This window comes from Cyrtonyx montezumae, unplaced genomic scaffold, assembly GCF_038088225.1.
Source record: "Cyrtonyx montezumae isolate F1298 unplaced genomic scaffold, pur_monq_1.0 scaffold_0, whole genome shotgun sequence".
Lineage (NCBI taxonomy): Eukaryota > Metazoa > Chordata > Aves > Galliformes > Odontophoridae > Cyrtonyx > Cyrtonyx montezumae.
In genome coordinates, this window is record NW_027071824.1 from 6,655,753 (window position 1) to 6,680,130 (window position 24,378).

General features: G+C 45.2%; 1 protein-coding gene and 1 long non-coding RNA gene across 7 annotated transcripts in view; one reads left to right on the forward strand and one right to left on the reverse strand.

Annotated features, from left to right (window-relative positions):
* The first annotated feature begins 3,002 nt into the window (after nt 1-3,002).
* Nucleotides 3,003-24,378, forward strand: part of ESRRG (estrogen related receptor gamma) — a 376,167-nt gene continuing 354,791 nt past the window's right edge. For 2 of the 6 annotated variants that reach the window (XM_065744558.1, XM_065744871.1), the window contains exon 1: nt 21,202-21,667. Coding sequence is in view for 1 of the 6 variants with exons in the window: in XM_065744469.1 (XP_065600541.1) it covers nt 3,021-3,022 (2 nt within the window). In the remaining 5 variants the exon portion in view is untranslated. Of the gene's footprint in view, nt 3,023-3,460; nt 3,902-21,201; nt 21,668-24,378 lie in introns of those variants that run through there. The other 4 variants (XM_065744802.1, XM_065744469.1, XM_065744720.1 and 1 more) reach the window with 4 other exon arrangements.
* On the reverse strand, nt 20,875-22,605 carry LOC136054333 (uncharacterized). The gene is made up of 2 exons (XR_010622731.1): nt 22,548-22,605; nt 20,875-20,987 (listed from the first exon to the last, which is right to left on the reverse strand). It is a non-coding gene; the product is annotated as an uncharacterized LOC136054333 (long non-coding RNA).

Sequence of the window (24,378 nt, forward strand, 5' to 3'; positions counted from 1 at the left end):
GCCGCACTTCTCTGGCAGATTAATTTATGACCTCATGTAACTCAGAGCACCTAAAACTTTCAACACGGCTTCTAGGACAAGGCTGAAGGTTTGCTTTGGATAGCATTGCCCCTGGGAAGAGTTGGAGGACTCTTGGCAGAGATCCTCCCCAGCCAATGGCAGTGACTTGGTTTCCTGCATATCTTTTCTTTCTAATCTCCTCCATGATGTTTACATAGAGCAAAAATCAGAGGTACAGTCACAACCTGGCTGTGTGCATCTGAGAGTCAATCAGTTCCCTTTGGTTCTTAGGTTTTTCTCTTTAGTGGGTCCCAGAGGTGGCCCCAGAGCAGCTTTCCAGCCAAAGGTGGGGAAGGTCCCAGTGAGCATAGAAGGAGAGCAGCTGGGCTGGGGGCTGACAGCAACTCAGTGTAGAGCACGCGATCAATGTGATCTATTGCAAAAGCAAGCCTTGGCGTTTCAGCAGAGGGGAAAGAGATTTAGAAAGAAGCTCTTTAATTATTACCTGTTGAGGAGTTACACTTTAACTCCACAGTAACATTCTCTGGTCTGTCTGCTTGAAGTCTGGGGGGGGGGGGGGGTGTCATGCGCCTAACCTGCTGAAATCTGCACTGGAATACAAGGCAAAAAAAAAAAAAAATTGGGAAAAAAAAAAAAAAGGAATACAAATACAGATATAAAGGATTAGCGAGATAGAATAGAGAGGGAAGAAGCTGTGTTTCAGGCTGCTGACTTCTCTTTGAGCTTCACCCGGGGGGTTGGAGGTTGGCTTTAGAGCCACAGCACACGCGTGGGGCCACTCTCAGCCCCAAGCACAGTGCGTGGTGTGAAACCTACCCCTGAGCACCCAAATGTCTGCACTCCACTGAGCAGCTCTGGGCTCTTTGGGCACTGCCATGCATCCGTTTCAGAGTCAACGTCCCCTCAGAACAAGGCAGGGGGGAGGGGGGAAAGGCTGGGGCAGGCAATCAAGCTGATCCCACAGCACATGAAAAGCTCTTGGTGTATATATAGAATTTTTTTCCAGGGAGTTTGCTTCTCTAGCAGGTCAATGTGTTAATTAAAAGTCGGTCCGGGTTGGTCACCTGCAGTCCCAGATGTTCCATCAACACATAAGGAAAATCTGTATTTTTTTCCTTTCTCTTTTTGAAGGTATCAGAATGCACAAACTCTGTAGAAAGCCCTTTTACTCCTTACTGTTAACTAGCAGCTATACAGCAGAATCATTAGAGATATAATCAAATGTGGTTCTCTTTTTGAAGCGTCCTGCAAAATAGCCCCCAAATGTGATGCAGTAATTTGATTTTTTTTTCCTTTGGCACTACAGGTGCTGGCGGTGCCTTCCCCCCATTTCCCACCCCATGTATATTAAACAGCGAGAGAACATCGCTCCATTGTCGGCGATGACCCGAGACTTTGCTGGAATATCTCGTTCCTCGGTGCAAAATTGCAAAGTGGGTCTCCCTCTAAAATTCGCTATATTGGTTTTTATAATTACCTCGTGGTCCAAACTTTTGCACAGCCTGCTTAAAAAATGAATAAATAAATAAATAAATAAAATAAAAAGAAAGAAAGAAGACGGAAAGAGCCGCGTGCCATCCCCAGGATTCACCCTTTCCTCGGGAGCACCCACCGCAAAGCACTGGGGCCCCTCGCAGCTCTCCCACTGCAGCGCGGTGCTGTTCAGAGAGGGATTTTTCTTTATTATTTCTTTCTTTCCTCCTTTGTAGCATACAAAAGGTGAATAATGAAATCTCCTCGCTAATAGTTTATGAGCCATGAGATTGGAAACGTGTACGGACAGAGCGGGGCGCCGGGCAGAGGGGAGTGCGGGGTATTAGGGCTCGGGCTGCGGCAGCCCCCGGGACCGGCAGCGGGCAGAGCTGGACCGGGCCGGGCCGTCCGTGGCACCGCCCCGCGGCCGCAGAGAGAGAGGTTCATGCCACGTCCCGGAGCTGCGGGAGGCACACGGCTGTGCTCCGCGGAACAGGACAGCAGGTCAGCCCGGGCAGGGAAGAAAACCTCGGTGCCGAGCTTGGATCTCTATCTCCTGACGCGCAAACCCTCCGCAGGCAGGGAGCAAGCGGTCAGCGGGAGGAGAGATGCAAAACTGCCGATACTCTCCTGTGGGAGAGGGCTGATCGCAGCCTGCCCCGAGGGACCCTGTCCGGAGGGTGCCCCGCGCCGCTGCCCTCGGCTGGGCGGGGGGGAACTATTCCCACCCTACAAGGCCGGCTCAAGGGAACCCCAGGCGAAGCGCCTTCGGGGTATAGCCCAAAGCTGCGGGCGCTTTGCCCCTTTCCCTCCCTCCTAAAGTCCCCCTCAAATAATTCCAGTCTGGTTTAGTATTTCCTATTCCCTCTCTCGCTTTCCAAGTCAGGAAAGCCGCCTGTTCGCCTCCTTCGTGTCCATCGGAGATAGTTTGGAGCCCCCTCTTAGCCCGCCAAAAAATAAAATTAAAAAAATTAAAAATAAAAAAATCACCCTCAAACGTGCCATATTTACAATTCAGAGTTAAAAGTCGGCGTTAATCCGGGTCAGTTCCTGCCTCCGAGTTGAAGGAGGGAGGGTGTAACGTATGGGCTGTGTGTGTAAGTGGTGGTGGGGGGGGTGGGGGGGGAAAAAAAAGCAGAACCCCAAATAAACAAACAAACAAAAATCTCGCATACGATCGCAGTGAACTCGAATTCCTCTCTGCACACCCACAACTTTCGCTCTGGCCGCTGCCTGGGGGGGTTTAATCTCGCAAAGAGAAAGGGGGGCTCCCTGCGCAAAATTACGCCTTCTCCTCTCATTTGTTCGCTGATTCCATCAAAAAGTTCGCTATTTATAGGCTACACACCCGAACGTAGAGCGATACAAACCCTCCCGCGTTGTTCCCCTTGCAGAGCGGCCGGTCCTGGAGCATCTGCTCGGGGTTGTGCGTGCGCGAGAGGCAGCGGAGAGCGCTCCATCAGAACGGGCCGAGAGGAGCTCCAGCTGCGAGCCTCATTAATTGCCGCGAGCCGCTCCGCACAGCCATGTGAGTACCGCGCAGCCAGCACCTTTCGCACAGATGGGCAGCGATCACGCACAGACACTTTCTGTCTTTTTTTTTTCTTCCTCCCTCCCCTTCCTTATTTTTTTTTTATTCCCGTCTTGTCTCCCTCCCACCTTTTTTTTTTTTTTTCCTTTTTTTTTCTTTTCCTTCTTAGTTGGAGTTCGCGCGGCTCATTCCTCCCTGCGAGGAGGAATAGATCGTGGGCGAGCACGGGGGCGAAATGCGCTCGGGCAGAGGGAGGAAGGAAGGAGCGGAGGAGGAGGAGGGGGTTGAGGCGGTCGCGCTGTCCCTCGAGCCCGAGCCGGCGGGGGAGCTGGGGACGGGGAGAAAGCGCGGCTCAGTGCCCTCCCTCCTCCTTTCCGGAGCGCTCAGCTCAACCCCCCAGACAATTCCCGTGGTATCCGAGCGGGTAACGATCTGTATTCATCAAAACCCATCTGGGGGAATTAAAAGAGAGGGAAAAAAAAAAAAAAGAGAGAGAGCGGGCTTGAAGGGCGCGGGGGCGATGGCTGCGCGCTATCTGCGCGTCTCGAGCGAGCGCTGCGCGGAAAGGGGAGAGGCTCCTTCCCCTCTCCATGCGCTCACCCCACGAGCAGCGCCCGGTCGGTTCGAGTGGGGACCAAACCCCCGCGCCCTATAAGAAGGGACGGCAGCTCTTAGAGCGGCTGTGCGTGGGGAGGCGCGGTGTTGCCGGCTCCCTCGCAGGGCTCCAATAGCACGCCGTTGGGTTAGCGTAGCATTAAATTAACAGGGCCGGGGTTGTCCGGGGCATTATACAGCGTGCCCGGGCTGTAACCTCCGCTCATTCATACACAAAGAAGAGGGAGAGACGGAGTTGCTCCTGAGAATCCAAAGAGCGCGGTGAGTGTCGGTGTTTGCTCCTCTCCCTCACGTGCCTGGGAACAAAGTTCAAGGCGGCCGGTGTGGTCTGGGTGTAGGAACACGGAGCCGGCCGCTCGCCCCAAAGTCTGCGGAGGGACCGTGCGAGCAGCTCCCGCACGGCGCGGCGGGGAGACCGCGCTGCCGCCGGGAGAACGGAGCACAGGGAACGTGCCTCCGCTCCGGGGCTATTTATAGGTGGCGGTAAAGGCTCCTTTTCAAGAAGGAGCCGTGTAAAGAAGCGTCAGGAAACGGCTGAGGGATTGATCCGAGGGGCCGGGCTGGACAAGCACAGCCACGGCTGCAGGGAGAGAAGAGGATCCGCGCTCCGCTGAGCCCGGGTTTGCTCACAGTTCAGCTCCCGAGCGCAGGTACAGCGCGCAGGAGCGTCTTTTCCCTTTTCTTTCAGCCACGCACGTAATACAGCGCACCCGCAGGGCTGAAAGTGGGCCAGGGCTACACGGTAGGTATCAGATCACACAAAGCAGAGGAAAGAAATCCAGTTAAAAAAACATCAGTTGAAATCAGAGGAAGAGCTTGATTTTTATTATTGTTATTATTTCTCTTTTAAACAAAGGTGCACGTTAGAACAAGCTAGGAGTACTTTGTACCTGACAGTAGCCCCCACGCCCATTGGAAATAAGGCAAGGAGCTCGCTCTTCCTTTGCATCTTTTAAACCATGCGTTAATTAAAATTGCTAAAATAGGACACCCCGGTGGAAGAGGTTTTCAAGTACCCACCTACATCTCTGCTGCGAGCATAACTGCTAAATTGCTTGAAACACCAAAATCCGCCCCACCCCCAGCTTGTTTTGGCACTTACTCACCCTTTCCCCCCGAAATTCGAGTTCCTTTCAAGAAGCGATTGCATTAAAGGGAAAAGAGAAACCCCAAACCCCCGGCAGCGATGCGATGAATGGGCTCGGCGAGCCCGGCGCTGCCCTGCGCATCGGGAAAAGGGTTGGACAGAGCGTCCTGAAAACTAATTCCTTTTTTTTTCCTTTCTTTTCATTTTTCTTTTTTTGAAGTCCCAAACTGGGTGTATCCCAACCCTTCCCTCTTTAATTTATTTGATTAAATCATAACAAAGACTCGTCAGCTTCTCGCGTTTCCTCACATGCAGCCGTACGCAAAACTTTTCACATGAAAGCGAAGTAATTGGCTGCAGCTCACTGAGGGCACGGGCAGCCACGAGTCCTGCTCCCGGTCCCCGAGCAGATTTCACGCGAAAGCGTCACAGCTGCACCTCGTGCTTCCAAGTGGTGACCCTCAGGCTTTCAGCTCGGGCTCTTTACCCATCCCACGCATCGCTTTTCTCTCCCGGTGAGGTCAGGAGAGGGGCACGGTGGCTTTTCCCCTGCGGGTCGTGAGGGCTCCGAGAGAGCCCACCCGCTTTCACGCGCTGTTATCCACATCCGTGACGGTTTTGTTCTGCTTTTTCTTGATTAAGGAGTAGATTAATTTCTCCTTCAGGAAAGAGGCTCCGTTAGTTCACCTCTAGCTTACACGGAAAACAACCTCCTAAAGTATTTGGAAACGTTTTCCCGAAAAGGTCGGCAGCTCCCGTCCTATCCTGCAGCCAGGCACTGCCAGACCAAGCCGTGCCGTGCCGTGCCGTGCCGTGCCGTGCCCCGCCACCTGGTTGAAGTCGCTTTACACCAGCAGTGTGGCACCTGCAGCGAGCAGGTCACGGTGGGGGGGTGGGAAGAAAGAGGAGAAAAAAAAAAAAAAAGATTAAAACATTGGTGAAAGCACTGGGACCTCGTACTCGTAGCAACAGGTAACAGGACACCTGCCGCTTTCAAGGGGTTTTAAGCAGGGTAGCCGTTTCGCGGGGGGGATCGCTCTCGGTATAGGTGTGTGAGGAGAGAGGGACAGCCAAAAAACAGCGCTTGACGACGCTTCAGCGAGAGTTTAAAGCAGCGCTGAGGCGGGCGGGACACCTGCAGCGGAGCAATGAGTACGTTTTTCCTTGTCTTCCCGAATGGTTCTCCCCTGGTGGGGTCCCACGGTGCTCCGAGAGTCGGCGCTGGGGCCTCTAGCGTTTTAGAGGTGCCGGGACAGCTCTGGCCGAGTTATTTACCGAGGGCACCGCTTGTCGGGCCCGAAGCAGGTCCCAAGCCAGCCCACGCATGCTGCGGAGGGGGGGGGGGTCGCACCCTGGTCTTGGGCCCCACGGCGTGTGCTCCGGGCTGGAGGCGGGTGGGGAGGGGTCAACCCGAGCCCTCCATTCCCCTCCTGGCTGTGCTCTTTGTTCTTTGACCCTTTGTTCTCCCGTTCCTCGGCTTTGTACGAAGTTTCTGGGAGGGCGGGAGGCGGGGGTGAAAGTTACTGAAAGCCCCGGAATTAAATTGTCGGAGCCCCGAGAGCAGGCTGGTCTTCCTCCCGGCGCTCCGCGCCCGTCCCCGAGACACGTCACTTCGTATCACTCGCGGGATCGGCGTGCGGCGCTGGGAGCGGGCCGCGCCGGCAGCGATGCAGGGGCGGGAGGAGTCGCGGAGGCTCCATGGGGTGCGGCGCCCCGCTCTGGGTCGGGCATCCCCTTCGGCGCCGCGGGTAGCTGCGCCCTGCGCCGGCCGCCTGTCCGCGCTGCCCTTTCTGGCGCGAAAAGGCAAAGAGAGTCGGTAGTCGCGCTGTAATGAGATGAGGCGGGAGGTCACAGGGATGAAGGTTTTCTGAATGCTGGATTTTACGGGACGTGTATTCGTTTCTTTGAGATGCACAGAGCCGAGAGGCATTCGGCCTAATAGTCGTGTTTTTGGCGTTCTTCTTATTCGCTTGACGGGACTGTGGAAAAATGTTGTCACAAGTTAAGCAAGTTGGCACTTAGCTTCAGAGCAGAGGAAATACCCTCGCAGTGCAGCATAAAGGACAGCCCTAGCGTTGTCACAGGGAAATCCTATGGTATCATTCGGAGCTGGCAATAAGAGGAAGAGGAGCAACTCTTAATTTGATACAGAACGGTGTATATTACCCCATATTTACCAATAACAATGAAATGATAGAGAACTACACTTATTTTCCCTTTAGTTAAGAAATCACCCATAACTTTGAAGTATGAACTACCCACCCCTTGCCTCTGTTATGTGAAAGCAGCAAAACACTTTATTTGAGTGCATTTGGTTTTAGACAAGCAGATATGAAATTAAGTTTTCATATGGTGCACTGGATTAGGTCACAACAGGTTGCTGACAGAGCCAGGCTTGTGTCCTGAACTCTGTGGCAAACTTCTCTAATAGTGCTGCTGTGCTCCTGTTTCTGTAGACAGTGACATAATGGATGAACTTAAAACTCTGGAACTCATTGAAAGATGCTTGAATGTAATTCTCATATTTTCTTTTGTAACCAAGTGATGCCAGTAAATGTTTATACCAGCATAATGCAAAGTTACTATCTTTTATATATGGAGAGATCCAGCAAAACCTTATGTTTAAAAGAGAGCACTCCCGTAATACTCCTGTATCGAATAAAAAGGCCACAACTGTTTATGATAATGAGCCAAATTTCCAAAATTTATATAGATTTTTTGTAACAGCAGACAAAACATGTTGAGAAATGAGGTGAGAAAAGGTTAAGTAGACTAAATAAATATTTTAGATCTGAATTTTCTAATGTGCATATGCTAGTAGGGATCATACCGTCCTTCTGACAGATGTTAAACCTCAGAATCAATTCTTTAATGAAATGGCCATTTGTCTGAGGTAGTGTGCGGACTTTTCTGGCATTGTTTTTTTTCCTGATGCTAAGGGGATATGGTTCCAGCAAAACATCTGACAACCTTGCACCTGGGAAATCTGGATATAGGTATTTCAAGCTGGAAACTTGAATCCAGAAACTGTCCTTGAAAACTTTGACCTTTCTCATTTCAGGCCGTGGTTCACAGTTGAATATAACAATCAGTCACTAGCAAAGTAGAAAAGATGCAAGCATCATATCAGATGCTTTGATGATAGCTCAATTTTCTAGCTGAGTGTGTCTTCACACAGAAGTCAGCTAGTTTATTGCTCAAATCCAGAGGCTGTCCACATTACTCATTATTCTGTTTATATCCCAATGCTCATAATGTGTTGTTGCAATATCCAGGTAAAGCGTTCAGTGCCATTTACAACAAGGAATCTGCCTTGAGCAATACCATAATCACTAATAGCTAACATTACTGAAAGGATCAGTTTCTGGAAACGAACACGAGTTGACAAAGGTACATCTGTAATTTTGTTCAAAACTAAGCAAAACTAGATATCTAAGGGAGAGAATACAAATTTGGTTGGAAGAACTGGATCTTACAGGATGCTGTGTTTAAACAATAGCAGTTGCTTCTGCCTTTAGTAATGGGGATGATTAGGGGGCCACCGCTGTTCCTGGACTGTTGTTTGAATGAAGGGGTTCTGCAGTGTGAGGAAAAAGGAATTTCTGACTCAGAAGAATCTACTGAAGCAATGGTGGTTGCATTTATTTTGTGTTGATTATCTTTCCCTTTTTTGTTTAACATTTTTTACTGATATACCTATATTTTAATAGATGCAGAATTTGTATCTATTGAAAAAACAGCAACACTCTGCTGAACCTCTTGGAAACTCTGCCATTGAATATAACTTCCCAAACATCATGCTGGATTTCAGAAGACAAATCTAAATATGTAAAGATATTTCAGGATTTTGTTTGTCTTGCTTTTTTTAGAGCAGGAGACAAAGCTACTGAGTTGTGGTTGTTCAGTACACTTCTGAGTTATTTAAAAGAGATGTCAGACTAGACCTTTTGCCTCAGAATTTTTATCACCTTTGTCTGTCAATAAATACTTGAGACAAATGAGGGAGAAAGTACATTGCTTTCCTTTTTACTTTACTTGCACCTGTTACTGTGTATGATATCAGAACGGCACTGAGGAAACAGCATATGGCAGAAAACAAGAATAAGGAGGAAGTGTAAAATAAACACTCTTTTAAAACAGTTACTTCTAGGTGTGGGTGTGAATGTATACTGATTTATTTAAACAATTCTTAAATGAAAGTGCCTTAAGTTGACAAGAATGGTAAAACAGCATGTCACAGGCATTTAGCAAATGATGGCTTGCTAACTTTTTCAAAACGCATAGCAGAAGTCTCCTTGACATCCCTGCAGAAAATTAGTTCTTAACAGTAAGGAAGGGAGAGCATTTAATTATATGAGTTATTGTTAAGAGTGGAAGTCTGCAACTTTAGTATTTTCTACTCTTTCATTAGTTTATCTCTGCTCTGCCTTTGCAAAACTAAGGAGATTTTTTTGTTTGTTTTTTGTTTTTTTTTCCTTTCAAATGGACGTGGTTTTTTTTTGTGTGTTATTTTTTTAAACTATTTGTATAATGATAGAGGCTACAGAATAATGCAGATCTCAAATATTCATCCATTACAAGGGCCTTCAGCAGCACTTACTGCATGTGTAAAATTACCAATAGGCATGGTAAATAAGAATATATATTGCCTAAGATTCAATACCCGTATAATTACTAATTCATAACATATACTTTCTACTGTTATTTCATATATGCATAGAGATGGGGCTCTTTTTATCATGCAGGTGTAGGAGAATGCTTAGCAGTTCAACTGAATCTAGTAAGTACGTTTGTGATAAATGCTGGTGATAATGATGTATTTCTAAGAACTTAGTGTTTCAAAATGTGTCTGATTTTTAATGATTAGAGTAGGAATAATAAAATTAGAAATGATTTGCCTATATTTATATTTTAAAAAATGTCATTTGAAGACAAAAAAAAAGTATTTTATTAGTGAATTGTGACCTTAAGATGTAGCATGGGAATAGCAAACACAAAATCCTTCCCTCAAAACACTTGCAAGAATAGCGCATTATTGCTTGTGCATATTTTTTCTGCCTGAACATCAGTAATATGCAAATAATGGCTTTGTCTTTGAGTTCAGAGGGGGGAAAAGATAACTCAATGTAAGTTCACTTTAAGCAACTGATTAAGGCTAAAAGCTAATTTCTGTTTCCACTGCATTTAATATGAAAACTCTCGTGATTTTGAATAGCTTCCTCTTACTATTTGGCCTGCAGAAATGCTCAGAATTCCTAGCCAGAAATATGTAAAAGTAACACCATCTTTATGTAGAAATCTATAGTTACAGGCCTTATTTTTTCACAAATTTCTATTTAATGCCTTTATGTTTCACATCTTGTTAGAAACTTTCCTTCACCCCTTGTCCTCCTTTCTCCTTGCCACAGAAATCACTATCATGTTCACAAGTGTGATATTTGGTGTTTGGTGCTTAATTGTTTGAAGACTATGTACAAGTAGAGGATGACAATAATTTCTTTATTATTATTTTAATTTACATCAAATGCAACGCATTATATTGGTGCCTTATGGGGAAGTTGCCAGTGAAATGTCACAACATTTAACTCCTATTTATGATGACTGATAAAATGGGGAATTTATACATTTTCTTTCAGTTAGACGAATGTGCAAATAGAGGAAAACAAAACTGAACTGGGTTAATTCCTTGCATTTACTTATCAGTCTGTGTTTCCTGAACAAGGTGATTATTTAGAACTTTTAACTTTTGCATTTTTTGTATCCAAGAAAAGAGTGAGGCATCTAAACTTTGCTTAAAATTTAATAGAAAAAAATATATAAATCGCCACACAAGGAATGAAGATAATGAAGAATTCTGAATTATAAATTAGGAAAACTCGTTTCTATATCATGTTTGGAATAATTTCCTTTTTAATACTGTTCTATTCATCTTGTCAATTTAAAAAATGCTGAAAGTGGTATGTATTTTAGTAGGATTTAGCTTGATGTTTGTAAGATACCTGGAGCTCTGCATGTGATGTCTTTTCATCGGTAGAGAGTGTTAATAATTAGTAGGAGGATAAAATATTTTACGTACAGCAAAAGATAGTGTAAACCAGTGTTGTTCACCACTGACATACGGAAACAAAAATATTTTGCAGTTGCACATGTATGTACGGTATTGCTTCTGGTGGTGTATTCAGGGGAAAATTGAAGCAAATGGAACTTACGTTCCTAAATTGGGTGATATTCAACTCAGAAGGCAAATCATTTTTTGTTGTATTTTTGTTGTTGTTGTTTGTTTGTTTGTTTGTTTGTCTTTGTTTTTGTATTCCTAACCTGAAATAACATCTATCTAAAGGAATAAATGGCATAGGTATGTCTCACAGCTAGGGAAATAATTAGTCAGGGTGACAACCTTGCTTGAGGGAAGTGCCACGTAAGAGAGGGACTCTTTAGGTCCTAATTTGTTTGTCTTGGTAGAATAAAGTGATTATCAAAATGGTAGCATCCCTCCTTTCCCAAATACAGCTTGGTTCTGCAAGGAAGGATCACCAACCATATTCCTGTGTGAGTGACAGTGACTGTAGTAAAATGCTGACTGAATTATTTCTCAGCTCATTCATCCGTTCTCTAGCAAATAAATTGTCCTCAATTAATTAGAATTCTGTTTGAGAAAAACATACAATAGATAAAATCTTTAAATCTTGTTTTTTGTTGTTTTTATTTTTGTTTAAAACACTGAGCTTTGTGTTCTGCACTCTATTGCAACTATGCTCAATTCTTATGAATGGCTTATTTTGACATCATAGTTTAGAATATTTTGATGAAACAAACATAGAAAACTTGTGAGTGATTATAAAATTGACATTTAAAGAGTAAATTTCTTCTGTATTTTCACGGATGTGAACTGAGGGACAGTGGGAGAAGAGCCCAAAGAAGATCCCAAAGATATGTGTGAGACTGATATGAGACTACAAAGCAGGTGATATAAAACTGCTTCGTATATACAGTCCCATCAAACACATACATCTTATGATGCCTTCACAACCTACTAAAACCTGGTTCCAACTGTTTCCTGAAGAATTTTGTGACCCTCCTTCACTTAGCAGCAACATTCTGTTCATTAAATATCTATTAAGCTTGTATCTGTACGCGAGTGAGAAGACCCTCTTTTGTACTCTACCACTTCCTGAAGGGGGGTTGTGGTGAGGAGGGGGTGGGCCTCTTCTCCCTGATAAATAATGACAGGACGAGAGGGAATGGCCACAAGTTGCGCCGGGGAAGATTTAGATTAGACCTGAGGAAACATTTTTTCTCTGAAAGAGTGGTCAGGCACTGGAATGGCCTGCCTAGGGAGGTGGTTGAGGCACCATCCCTAGCGCTGTTCAAGAAGCGTTTAGATGAGGTGCTAAGGGATTTGATTTAGTAGTGGGTAGGGATAGTGATAGGAAGATGGTTGGACTAGATGATCTTGTAGGTCCTTTCCAACCTTATGAACCTATGAACCTATGACCCTGTTGTCTTTCCAGTACCCATATAATTCTTTGAATGCTATCTCTTTTATTTGTGTGCATAGAAGCAGACATACTTACAATCATTTGGAATTGCTCCAGCATAGCAATTTGTTGTGCTGAGGCCATGAGGAGAAACAACAATATCTGATGTTGTCCATTGTACTGCTGAGAGAGAAATAACTGAAATATAATTGATGAATAGTGTAGGGTCACCTTCATTGAGCTTGAACCTCAACAGTTGTCTCAAGAAGCAATGTGTACAGGTGGAATAGGAGAAACAACCTGCTTCTAGATGCTGCTCTGGGAGGTGTATAGAGATGGTAAATCAGAAAAGTGATATCCTACCAGCACAGGTAGGAACGTAGAGCAATGGTTGTCTAACTATAGGAAATTAGTAGAGTAGTAAACACCAATCCCTGAAAAAGAGTCATTGTTCTTACAGAAGACGCTTCAGAAGGACTTGGACTGGCTGTTCACGAGATAGTGGCTCTATTTTTTAGCAGGGTTCTGGTAGCAAAGCATTATGGTGCAGTCTCTGTAGTAGAAAAATTAATGTAATAAGATGTACTATAGTACATAATCATGTGGTGCCAAAAGAAAAGAAAAAAGCCATACAAAAATTATAAAATGGCTGAATAGAAAAAATGAAGTGCAGAACTCTCAGTACAGAGAGTCACTGAGAAAAAGCTGGTTTGATATCACTAATATCAGGCTTCCTGAGGTTTCTTCTAAATTGTAATGAGAAGATGTTTCAGGCCAGGGGAGCTTCACAAGCATGCCCAATAATGATTTTTTATGCAATCTTTGTGCTGTGCTGGGTACGTGGGCACTAACAGACCCCATACAGCACTAAAAATGCTGAAAGTTTGTTCACTTTGCTTCACCAAAGAGGTGCACTCAGCTCTCATCCATGTAAGGCAAGTGGTGATACAGAGGTGTGTGCAAGGGAGACAGTTCCCAAAGTGGGTTGCTCTGTACTTTACCTTGCATAAGCCAGTCCCAAAGCTTGTGCCTTTCCTAGTGCTAGGCAGTGCCAGGTGGGTGCATCTAACCTTTAGACTTGTGTTTCTTTCCTCTTTTGTGTGGCTAGAGCTGTAACCTGAGCAGAGGGGTGAATGGGAAGGATTGACCTCTTTTCCGGCCTGTTGGAGGCTCTGATCATCTAGCCCAAATGTGAAAAGAGTCCTCTTGTTTTGGTAGAAGTGGTTGCAGTTCTGCCACCTAACTGCAGAGCATCTTAAATGGCTGGTGCTATTTTGAAATTTTTTATTTTATTTTATTTTATTGTTTTTTATTCAATTATCTGCAAGGAGGTATCTGAAAAAACAAAGAGTTAAATAAACCCTGTTGGTTTTCATATATTTTAGAGACTTTAAGCAGTACATGTTGTCATAAATACAAGGTTTCTAAAGCTTTATAAACTTTGTAAGTTATTAATGAACTATGTTTCAGTAATGCAATGTAGTGTCATAGCTAAAAGGAAATAAACAGCTTATCTTCTTGGCAGAATTATCATCAGCCTGGGTGGAGGAAAACCCTCTGTAGCTGCCTTTGTTACCATCACTGCTGGGCTTTCTCCCCAGGATATCCCGTTGTTTGCTGCATTCCCTCGGCAAGGTTTTTCATAGGGCTTTTGGATGCAGGAACTTCATCTGGTTAAATGCTTTGTACAGCACCTAACAAAATTAGCTTCTTACCCTACTATGCTATAAGTACCTAATGAGAACAGGGCTCTGGTAGCATTAATCTGGTGCACTCATCCGCAACTCTGTAGGAATTGTTGTGTGTTGGCAGTGGGGTAGCTCAGTTGGACTCTCTCACTGTGCCTTTTGTGGCATGACCTGATGGTTTTGGACTTATTTCTGCAAAACTTGGGCAGCTGTGATTCCTGCTTACATCAACAGGAGGGGAGAGCACGTGGCTCCTGGCAGTAATTTCTGCACTGCCCAGAAATTAGCTTCAAGAACCTCCAAATTCTCATTAAAATTTGATTGTTTCCCTTCACATGTACACATCCGCCCATGGAAAATCACCTATTGTGTCGCTTCTGCCCCTCTCCCTGGAGTGTTACCAGGAGGTTAGCTATGACGAGGATGGGAAGGTTGCAGCCCTAATGGGGTCCAAAAGGACAGGGGCAAGAAAATGAGCTCACCTTCCTGTCCTGCAGTTAAGTAGTAATCTCTGTGGCTCGGATGTTGAAATATCCAGTGACATGGGTGTAGGCTTTCATTGCTAACGTCTACATGTTGGTTCTGCTTCTCTGCTTCTGTCTTGGCTACCAGGCAAATATTGATTATGTTTTAATTTATTACTTTGTTGCTTTATGATATGGCCACTCTTTCATGAGGAAAATCGCAACTTCTCCGTCCCCTCCTTTTTATTTATTTTATTTTATTTTATTTTATTTTATTTTATTTTATTTTATTTTATTTTATTTTATTTTATTTTATTTTATTTTATTTTATTTTATTTTATTTTATTTTATTTTATTTTATTTTATTTTATTTTATTTATTATTTTTACTTTTATTTTTTATTTTAAGTTGCAGACTGGGACCGTATCTGGTGTAAACTGGTATGCCTCCACTGATTTCACTAGAGCTCCACCAGCTTTCTCTGGCTGCATGCTTGGTTTGTAGTGTGGCTCTGATCAGCCAATTGCTTCAGCGTAAGTCGGTATTTATGTATAGTCAGTAGCAGAATTTAAGGTTCTGACTGGGGTTAGGCAGTTAAGTGTAAATAAGTGTATTAGTTTGGAGAATATGATCTTTTCCCACTTTTCTCACTTTTTTCTATCATAAGCAACTTAATATAAACCGATGTTGTCTCCTTCCCACTAGCTTCTATACTGGCTGCTAGAGGTCTACAGGTGTTAAAAAAAAAAGAAAGAAAGAAAAAAAAGGACGGATTCAGTATCAGCACATTTCACTTATGTCCCTAGAAATGAGCATCTTTAATGTTCCAAATGAGCTAAATTACAGGGGAACACTTCCAGCTAGCATTCCAGGGCTGTGAGGGCATACCAGGAGCCTGTGGTCTGACAGGCTTTATAACACTGAACCATGCTGAGAAAGGCCTCCCTGTGCATTACATATACTATTTTCTACCCATATCATTGGATGTGAGGCTTTCTGTGTGTGTGGAAAGTACTTCAGCATTCTGAAGAGGCAGAAAACTTGCTGAACTTTTAAGGCTAGGTTCTGAAAGTGGGCTGCTAGCAGGGTGTAAATGGAGCTGGGGTCCTTTAGATGAAAGTTATTAAAGATACAGTACTGACTTATTCATCTTTCAACTTAACATACCAGGTGACTCCCATATACGAAGCCCTATAATCTCAGGGAAGATTTAGTTCATACAGTGTTGAGTTTCCATAATGAAGTGTCACAGATGCTTTCTTCTCAGCTGCAGAGGTATCAGTCCCTCTTCCTTCATATAAAAAACAGCAGTTAGAAAAATCATATTCAGGGATGAAGGGTTTCATGATTCCTCCTCTTCTAGACTGTAAACTGTTCCATGCGTAGGCATCTTCTGCCCTGCTTTTCAAAACGTTGCCATTAGCTTTTAAGCTTATTCAGGCCAAAGCAAAGGAGCGGCAGAAAGCACGACTGCAGCCTCCTGTAAGAACACTGTATTACATGGGGTAATTCCAGGTCCCTGGCTTCCAGTCCTTCTGTAGCACTCATAGGTTAAGAATAAAATACGTTAATGGGCTTTTGAGAATTCCTGAGGAATGTCCTGGATCATAGATAGAGCCTATCTGCCATTAAACATAATACCTTCTTGGCAGCCATTCCTCCTCTGCAGCCTTTGCCTTCAAGATCTGTTCAGGAGAGGCATTTTAGAAATCCTGTAATGAGCCCTCGTATACAGAGGGATCAGGCTCATTGCAGATGGTTCCACCCTACACTTAGTATCTTGTATGTACTTTGCACATGCCACATGTGGAAAGGCTCAAACTCCATTTTCACTTTAAATAACTGTGTTAGCAATTACACAGTGTTTGTGCTTTCACAAAATGCAGTTTGTCACTGGTGTTTAAAAGAGCAGAAATGAGACATGGTTCTGGCCTTGGTTCACGTGGAGTCAGTTTGTCTGTCAAGAGCATCAGGGGAGGTGCCCCTGAGCATCGTAGAATTTGTCTGCTGTACATATATGTAGTATCAGTACTTGCAGATGGCACCTGGGCAGCTTTTATCTACATCAAGCAAGCCAAAGTCTGGCTTTTTTGCTACCTTCTTTACACAGTTAGTTCAAATTCCTTCAGTACTTTGCCAAGTCTTGTTAGAAGCCAGGCTGCAGAAATCAGGTGATCTTTTTTATTCTGCGAGGACTTGGATCTGACATTAATTGGGTGGGGACCTCACCCTTGATTCTGATCTCTGATAAATTCACTTTTCAATATTGCATTATTGCTAGTGTGTGAACTAAATGTCTATACTGATACTTATGTTAGGCCAAATGCAAGTTTTTTTTTTTTATTTTCTGATTTATAAGTATGTTATGTACAACAGACATGAGTAACCCATGTGGGATATCTTTCACACAGAGTAAAACCAATGTAAATTCACATGACTCAGGGATTTGTTTCAATGCTTGTGTATAAACTCTCATTAGAAATGATTATGCTTGAAGATCAAAAGAAAAGTACACTCACTTGTATTAATGTTTAATGCATAATTCACATTGTTAGAACAAAAAACAAAACAGTCAGTGGTTGTTACAACAAATATTAAACATCACTGCTACTAACCAGTTCCCAGAGAGGATCCTTCATTTTTCTGCACTGGCCATGTGCTGAGGTTTCCTCGTTTCTGTTGTGTTGTTGTCTCCAAGACCTCCACATTTCACAGCTCCTCGCTGGATCAGCAGTCCCCTGTCCTAGCAGGGGCAGGGCAGATCCAGGGCACCTTCTCACTGAAGGTTGCTCCTGTTTCAGAAAGCTCCTAGTGGCAGCAGTGTAAAGCAATCTAATCCAGCTGTCGACATGATAATGATTTTAGACACACTCCTGCATGGTCCCCAAGCCCTCATTGCATTCAGTCTCAGTCTACTTTTTGCCTTACTATCAAGACTAGGCCCATGACCAGTGTTACACCACAACAGGATTCAAGAGCTTGTTTATTTGTTTGTTTGTTTTTTTATCACATTTATCTGTGCTTTTATCTTTTTCATTCAATGCTTGCTTTCTTATCAAAAAGCTCTGTACTCAAATAAGTAGGCTTAGCATGAAGGAGACCTACGTGAAATCCATTCCCTGTATCCTTCAGCCAAGAACCAGCGCAGCAGAGTAAGGCGATGCTCATAATCACAACTGGAGCTTAAGAATGAGAACTGCATTTGCAGCATGGTTATTTGCCTGATACATGGGATAGCAGGGTGACTTCATCTGCACATAGGAAGATCCTTGGGTACCTCTGCCTTTCACAAAAAGCAGGGTTTTTTTTTCTACATATCGTCATAGCTTTATTATCTTTTCCCATGTCAATGTTTAAAGGTTGAGCAACTTGTACCATCTAGCTTTTATATTTACTTTTATCTTCAAAACTTGTCTTTTTTACTACCTGAGCTTATATCTAGGGATATTTATATTTCCTTTTTTCAGTTTAAAGTTTAGGAGTCTTAATTCAGGTCAGATCCACATCTCTTTACAGGGAGCTGTGTGGCACAGAATGAGACAGAATGATGTATGAAGAACTTTCTTCTTGGCACAAAGCTGCAAAACAAACAAACAACTAAATAATGAGAAAGGATTTCTTTTGTTTATTTCAATAACTTTCCTATAAAGCAGTACTGATACAATACAGTTGATTCTGAGCCCTCCTGCGCCCATTCAGAGCAGAGTAACTGCCTGAGACTGCAGTAGAACTTTCCTGATTCAGTTCTCTGTGAGCAATTGAAGAGCTAGCTCCCGGTTCCTAAGGTATCTCCTGGAAGCCCCATTGCCATCCTGCATGGGAGGTTCCTCATGCAGGAGCTAGTGCTGTTGAATTATAACGGGTGCTTCATGCAGATACTTTCATGCTTTGAGCATTATGTAGTCAAAGGACAAGCAGATCATGGATGTTCAAGAGGACATAAACCTTTGGGTTTTGTTTTTCATTTGTTAACAACCTACTCAAAATATTTACAATCTAGAACCTGTTATTTTCTGCAGTAAAGAGGCAAATGTCTGCTTCAACACAGCCGAGAATGTACTCAGAGTATATGTTGTATAAATTGTTTGTTTATCTTGAGTGCACATGGAAGCACTGTCCTTGAATTGATCATAAGCACATGGCTGTGGTACAGTTTCTGCTAAGAAAGAAAAACCTGTAATGAATTAAATATGCCTCACAAGAAAAGAAGTAGGTCAAATGTTGGGCTAAATTAACCTTACGTTATACAGAAAGACTATGTACAGTATGTTGTTTTCAGGTGTGCGATTTTGGACTTGTCTACACGCAAAATTATTCCAAAACACTTATTACTATACTGCAGTAATTACTCTTAACCAAAACCATATGTAGACAAATATTGTGCCAGCATAAGAGTTCACTTTTTTTGAAAGTGGATTAAGTGAAACCAGGAAAAAGCACTGTCATTCCAGAATGAATGAGCCACCTGGGCATGGTTCTGTTTTACATCCATCCCCTACCTCATTCCAGAACAATTTTCCTATGTTCAGAGGCTCTTTAGATATATCTACATAGCAAATGAACATGTGATTATAGGCATACCAGCCTTTCCTTTACTCTCGCTGGTGTGAGTAACAGCAGTAATGAAAGATGGTGGCAGAGACCTCAGCGCAGCCCATTAGCTGGAGCCTGCATGCAGGTTCTGGTCTGCAACACATCTCATCATGCCCTTGCTGCAGACATAGCTCACATCCCCATGCTAATGCTGGGGTGGGAATGTCTCCCTGCACCTCCAGTGCATACGTGCACCAAACGCGTATGTGATAGAACTGTGCAGCTGAACTAAGAAGAAAAGTGGGCATTGAACTTCAGAGGTTAATCACACGAAGGAGACACATGGCTCATACATCTTTAATATACACACCTTTGACAACCAAATGAAGTGTCGGCTCTGCATAGGCCAAATTAAATATGCTGTAGACAAGCACAGCTCTGTTGATTTCACTAGGGCTGAATTTGGCTCCATAGGCAAGTTCATGCTTATTTGACTAATATTTGTTTTGTTGCCTATCTGCTCACTTCTTTTAATGAAGTTAATGCATTTTAATATTCCTTTCAATGCATTCCAAAACCAGCAATTTGATTAACTAATTCCCTTTTAAAAGCATAACAATCACAACCAAAAATCTCCCTCTTAGGAGAGGTATGGAACAGCTGTGCAGTGCATCCTGGGTAGCTATGACTTACATCTTTTTAAAGAAACTCCCCACATCAATGAGAAGTGCCTCACTTAAAAATAAATAAAAATACAGACAACAATCAAGCTGCAAAAAGCACTTTTTAAGTCTACCAAAAACGTTGTATTGGTAACATACCCTGTGCTCTCCAGAGCTCTGTTGAGACAATATACTTAATACAAGTAAAAATTCAGTATAAATGCCACTCAGAACAATTCTGAAACAGAAACACTATGCAAATTTGTCTTCATAGAGAAGACAGAAAGCACCTCAAGTAGCTTGTGTTAAATAAAAAGTATACTTTTTCAATTTCATTCTCCTCAAAACGGTGCTTGGACTTCAATGTATTCTGAGGACATTTCCCCCAGTTAAAGGGCAAAGACTTTTTCCACTTAAAATCAGGGACTGTCCCAGAGTACCGAATATGGCAGCAGCAAAAGTACATGCTAGATTCTCCCTGGCTTCATCTTCTTAAAAAACTGGAAGAGCAAAACATGATTAGTAACAATATTGAGCAAAGGCAATCTTCTTTTTTGTAGTATTTAAATGAGGAAAATGAGAGCATTAATGCTAATAATGAAGCTGCAACAATAATTTAATTTCAGTCCTGTGTGCTTCTCTGTGAACTCCGTCGCACTAGCTACATGTGCATGGAGAGCTGTTGTCAGAATAGGCAGTAGAAAATGCAGTGTGGGATGGAGTCACTTGACATTGAGCCTTACTGAGTACTTTGGTTGGTGTGTAGGTGCTGCAGTGAGTTGGCAGTTTGGGATTTTAAAAGTGTATGCAAGCAACGACCTATCTCTGGCAGAAAGGCCACAGCAGTCTGTGCCACCATGGATACCTGAAAGCAAGGCCTACCACTAAAAATAATTTTGTGCAGGGGGAAGTGCACAGAACTAAAAGGTCCCTGCCCTCATGAATACTTAGATGGACGTGGGTTAGAATGGTGTTGATGGGCTGATGGTTAGTCTAGGTGATCTTACTGGTCTTCTTCAATCTCAAAGATTCTATAATCTCCCATTTAGGGGGAAGCCAAGCCCTACCCCCGCTCACAACAGAACCCAGGCGCACAGGTTGACCTGATTGCAGCAGTCCTTGTCAACACGAGCCGGTCACCCACCACCCATCCTGACCCAGCACCATGCCACCCACCACACAACGGCCTGGTGGTCCAGGAGCAGCCCAGATGTACCCCTGCAGGGTCATGGCAGGGCCCAGCAGCGTGCGTGCCGCGCTGTCCCATCCATCGCATCCGGGTGGCACCCCCTCCCCACCCCCACGCCCGTTTCCGTGGTTGGTTTTTGTTTTTTTTTTTTTTTCCTTTTTTTTTTTTCCCTTTTTGGCTGTGCTTTCCTCCTCCAGGTGGGACCCGGCGGTGACCAGCGCGGCTCGCCCGGCGCCCAGCGTCAACCTGAAGGTAAAATGAAAGACAAAAAGATGAACGCATGCCTGCTACCCCGCGCCCGCCACCATCGCGGCCGGCAGCCCCCGCCGCGCGCCGGATTTCCTGTTTCGGCTTTTATTCCCCCCCCCCTCCCCCCCTTCGTTTCGCTTAAAAAAAAGAAAAAAAAAAAAAAGCATGCATTGAAACGCTCACGTACCCGGTACCGAGCCCGGGGAAAAAAATATAATAAAATCAAATACACAACCCGGCCGCTTCCCCCTACCGCTGCCAAGTTATCATTGAGAAAACAGACAGGCGGCGTGACGTCCCGGGTCAGGCCGAGTGCGGACCGGCGCTACCAAGGCGGCAGGGAGGCCCGGGGCCGCCGCCGGGGCCGGGGCCGCGGGGTCGGAGCCGCCGCCGCCCTCCTTCCGCCCTCCCCGCGCCCGCCGGGGCCGCGCCCGCCGCCGCCGCCGCCCCCCGCGCCCCCCGCCCCGCGGCAGCGGCGCCGCTCGGCCAGCGCCCGCCGGCGGCTCCCCCCTCTCCGGCGGAGGTCGGGGGAGCCCGGGGAAAGGAGGCGTGCGTAAAGATTTTGCAATGTCCCTGCATGGTGTTGTAGACTTTCCTAGCAAAGAAACCGGCTTCGGCTTCTTTAAAATCCCCGACGACTCACCTGACTAGCCGGCCTGCGGCTCCGCGCTGACCAGGTAACGCGGGGCCCCCTCTCCACCCGCTGACATTGCGGCGGGGCGGGGGCGAGCCGCGGCCAACCCCCCCCTCCTCCGCCCCCAGCCCCGCACACTCACCCGCCGTCCCCCCCGGTCACTGGTGATTAGGGAGGGGGGTCGGGGGGGGGCGATTTTTTTTTCTCTTTCCGCTATTCCCGCAGTTCTGCCCTCCCCCCCTCCCCGCTCCTTCACGGGGTCAGGAGTGCCGGGGAAGTGACGGAGGCGCAGCGAGAGTTCGGGGTCCCGGGGTGGCCGCGACTTTATCGCTGGGGGTCCTTCCCTTCAAAAAAGCTCCGTCCCAAAGCCGGGCTGGAGCCGCCGGGCCTGGCCGGACCCCGCCGGGCTGTGGAGGGACACAAGGGCACACGTGCGGGGACAGAGCTGGGGGGGGAGGGACGCTGCTGCGTGCCCCGGGCCTGGGGCTGCGTTGTGAGGTGGGGGGGGAGAAGCGGTGCGGGGCAGCGCTCGGGGCGCCCGTGGAGTTCACGCGCTTGGGGCTGCGCGTGGGAGGCGGCTGCGATGGGGGAGGAGGTGGGAAGGAGCCGAGTGCGAGTGAAGGTGAATGGCACAGAGCGGGCGGCCCGGCCCCCCGCACCTCTCTGCTGCTCGGGGTGACCCCACGCCTCAAAGCGCCGTTGTTTGTGGCCGCGGGGTGGGAGTGGGGGTGGGTGAGAACCCTTACGCCCTTTGCCTGAAAGCCCCGAAGTTTTAAGCATGTAGCAGCAGCCTTGTCTGAGATACAAAGTGTAAAACTTATCTGATACATGTTTCCCACTGTTCTCGAGCACAGAATGTTCCCGTGCCGCACACGTTGCATGCGGCCGCGGTGAGGACGGGGGCACTTTGCGGTATAACCTACATTAGCTTATAGATGGTGCGCTGAGCGTGTGCCAAGGCTGAGCGTGGCAAAGTGCCCCGTAGAGCCGTGTCCCTGCTGCTGGGGAGCACCGAGGTGGCCCTTGGGCTGGGGGGGCCCTGCAGGCTGTCCATGCTCCTCTCCTGGACCTTCCAGTTACGGTGTGCCAGGGACAGGAAAGAGCAAACATGGCATTCAGCATGCTCATTATCAAAATAAGGCAAACAAATCGATTGCATTAATGGTACTGCAGTTATCCCATAATGTGCGTGTTCCCCCCCCCCCCCCAACACACACACAGAAATTAAAAGGTTACCTCTGGAGTGCCGTGTCCCTATCTCAAACCCAACACCACTTATTACTGCAACGGTATTTCAATATTAAGTGATCTTGGAGATGATTTCATCTTTCATTTTGAATCCTGAATTTGAATCAGCATTAGAATGTCAGGGCTGCGAGATAAGGTGGGACGAACTAAGTAGACAGCTGAAGGGCTGCACTGAAGGTGCTGCAGGAAGGAGATCTCGGGCTGTTCACAGTAACCTTGTTTACAGGGACGATTCAATTGCAACCTGAATTTCAGCACGAGGCTGCCTGGACTAATGCCTGTGCACTTGAAGCTGATCACGAGTGTCTCATGCACTCTAAACCTTTGCTCTCCCCGCGCTGAGTACTCGCAATAACTTTTCTGGAAGGTTATTATGATTTTTCCAATATGAAAATTAAGACGTTTTCCTAAAAAGAACACCGCTCTTTGAACCGTGCATGTTAGTAACAAAGTATTCACGAGGTCTGATTTTTTTCATAGTTTATGTTTTCCTCTCTGTTGTGTCAGGATCAGTAGTTACACTGCACCTTTTAACATTACGTCCATGGCTTTGATTAATTACGTTTAAGTCTCGGAGGTTTTGAATGTATTTTACAGCCCGTGAAGCCGGATCGAGTCAGAGTGTGAAAAGATGCACATCGTATCGAGGAACAGCCCCATAGTGGTCTGCTCCGTTTTTGTTTTCTTTTCTTAAAGCTGTTCCAGGAAAATCACGTGCATGGAGAGAGTGGGTGCTAAATGCCAGCAGCCGCATTAATGAAGAAAAAATGCTGTTGAAATACTTTGGAATAATAAATAGGATATGTAATGGTCAACCACAAGATAAAAATTTTACACAGTGTTTTTATGGCTCTAAATTGGCTGCGTTGTAAACCAAGCTTACTACTCTATTAAGTCATCATACTTTTCAATTATTTAAGATTTCTAGCCAAGCTATCTAATATCGTCTTCATTGTGCGTATCAGAAAATTATATATACGGCTGTAATTCCTTGTTAGCCTGTGAAGGCTGTGTTGCAGATGGGGGTTTAATTTTGGCTTATCAGGACAAATATTACAAAGCACGCACACAGCAAAATGATATGGAAATAGTCCCAGTCCTGCAGAATGGGGATAGTTACAGCACTGGAATGCACCTAATACAATTTGAGATCCACTCGCTAAGAAACCTTGACAGTATCTGCCTTCCAGGTACTGTGCATTTGGAAATACTATATCTCCATTTAAATGCAGATCTTCAGTTTTCTCCAGGGGGCAGTTGGCGAATCTTTCGATTGAACCACCAGTACTAGAAAAACTAACTGCAGATTTACTCATGAACAAGAGACCCTTTCAAATCTGCCTGTTTGAAATAATGGCTTTAAAATTTCCTAGTATTGCAGTTTTAGACTGATTTTTAAATGCCTTTTCAGAAGTTGCACAAAAGGAATGTTGTCTTTACTCCAAGTAGTTCAATGCTTGCACACTTATTTAGCAATCTTAAGAGAGATAACATTACAAGCCAGTT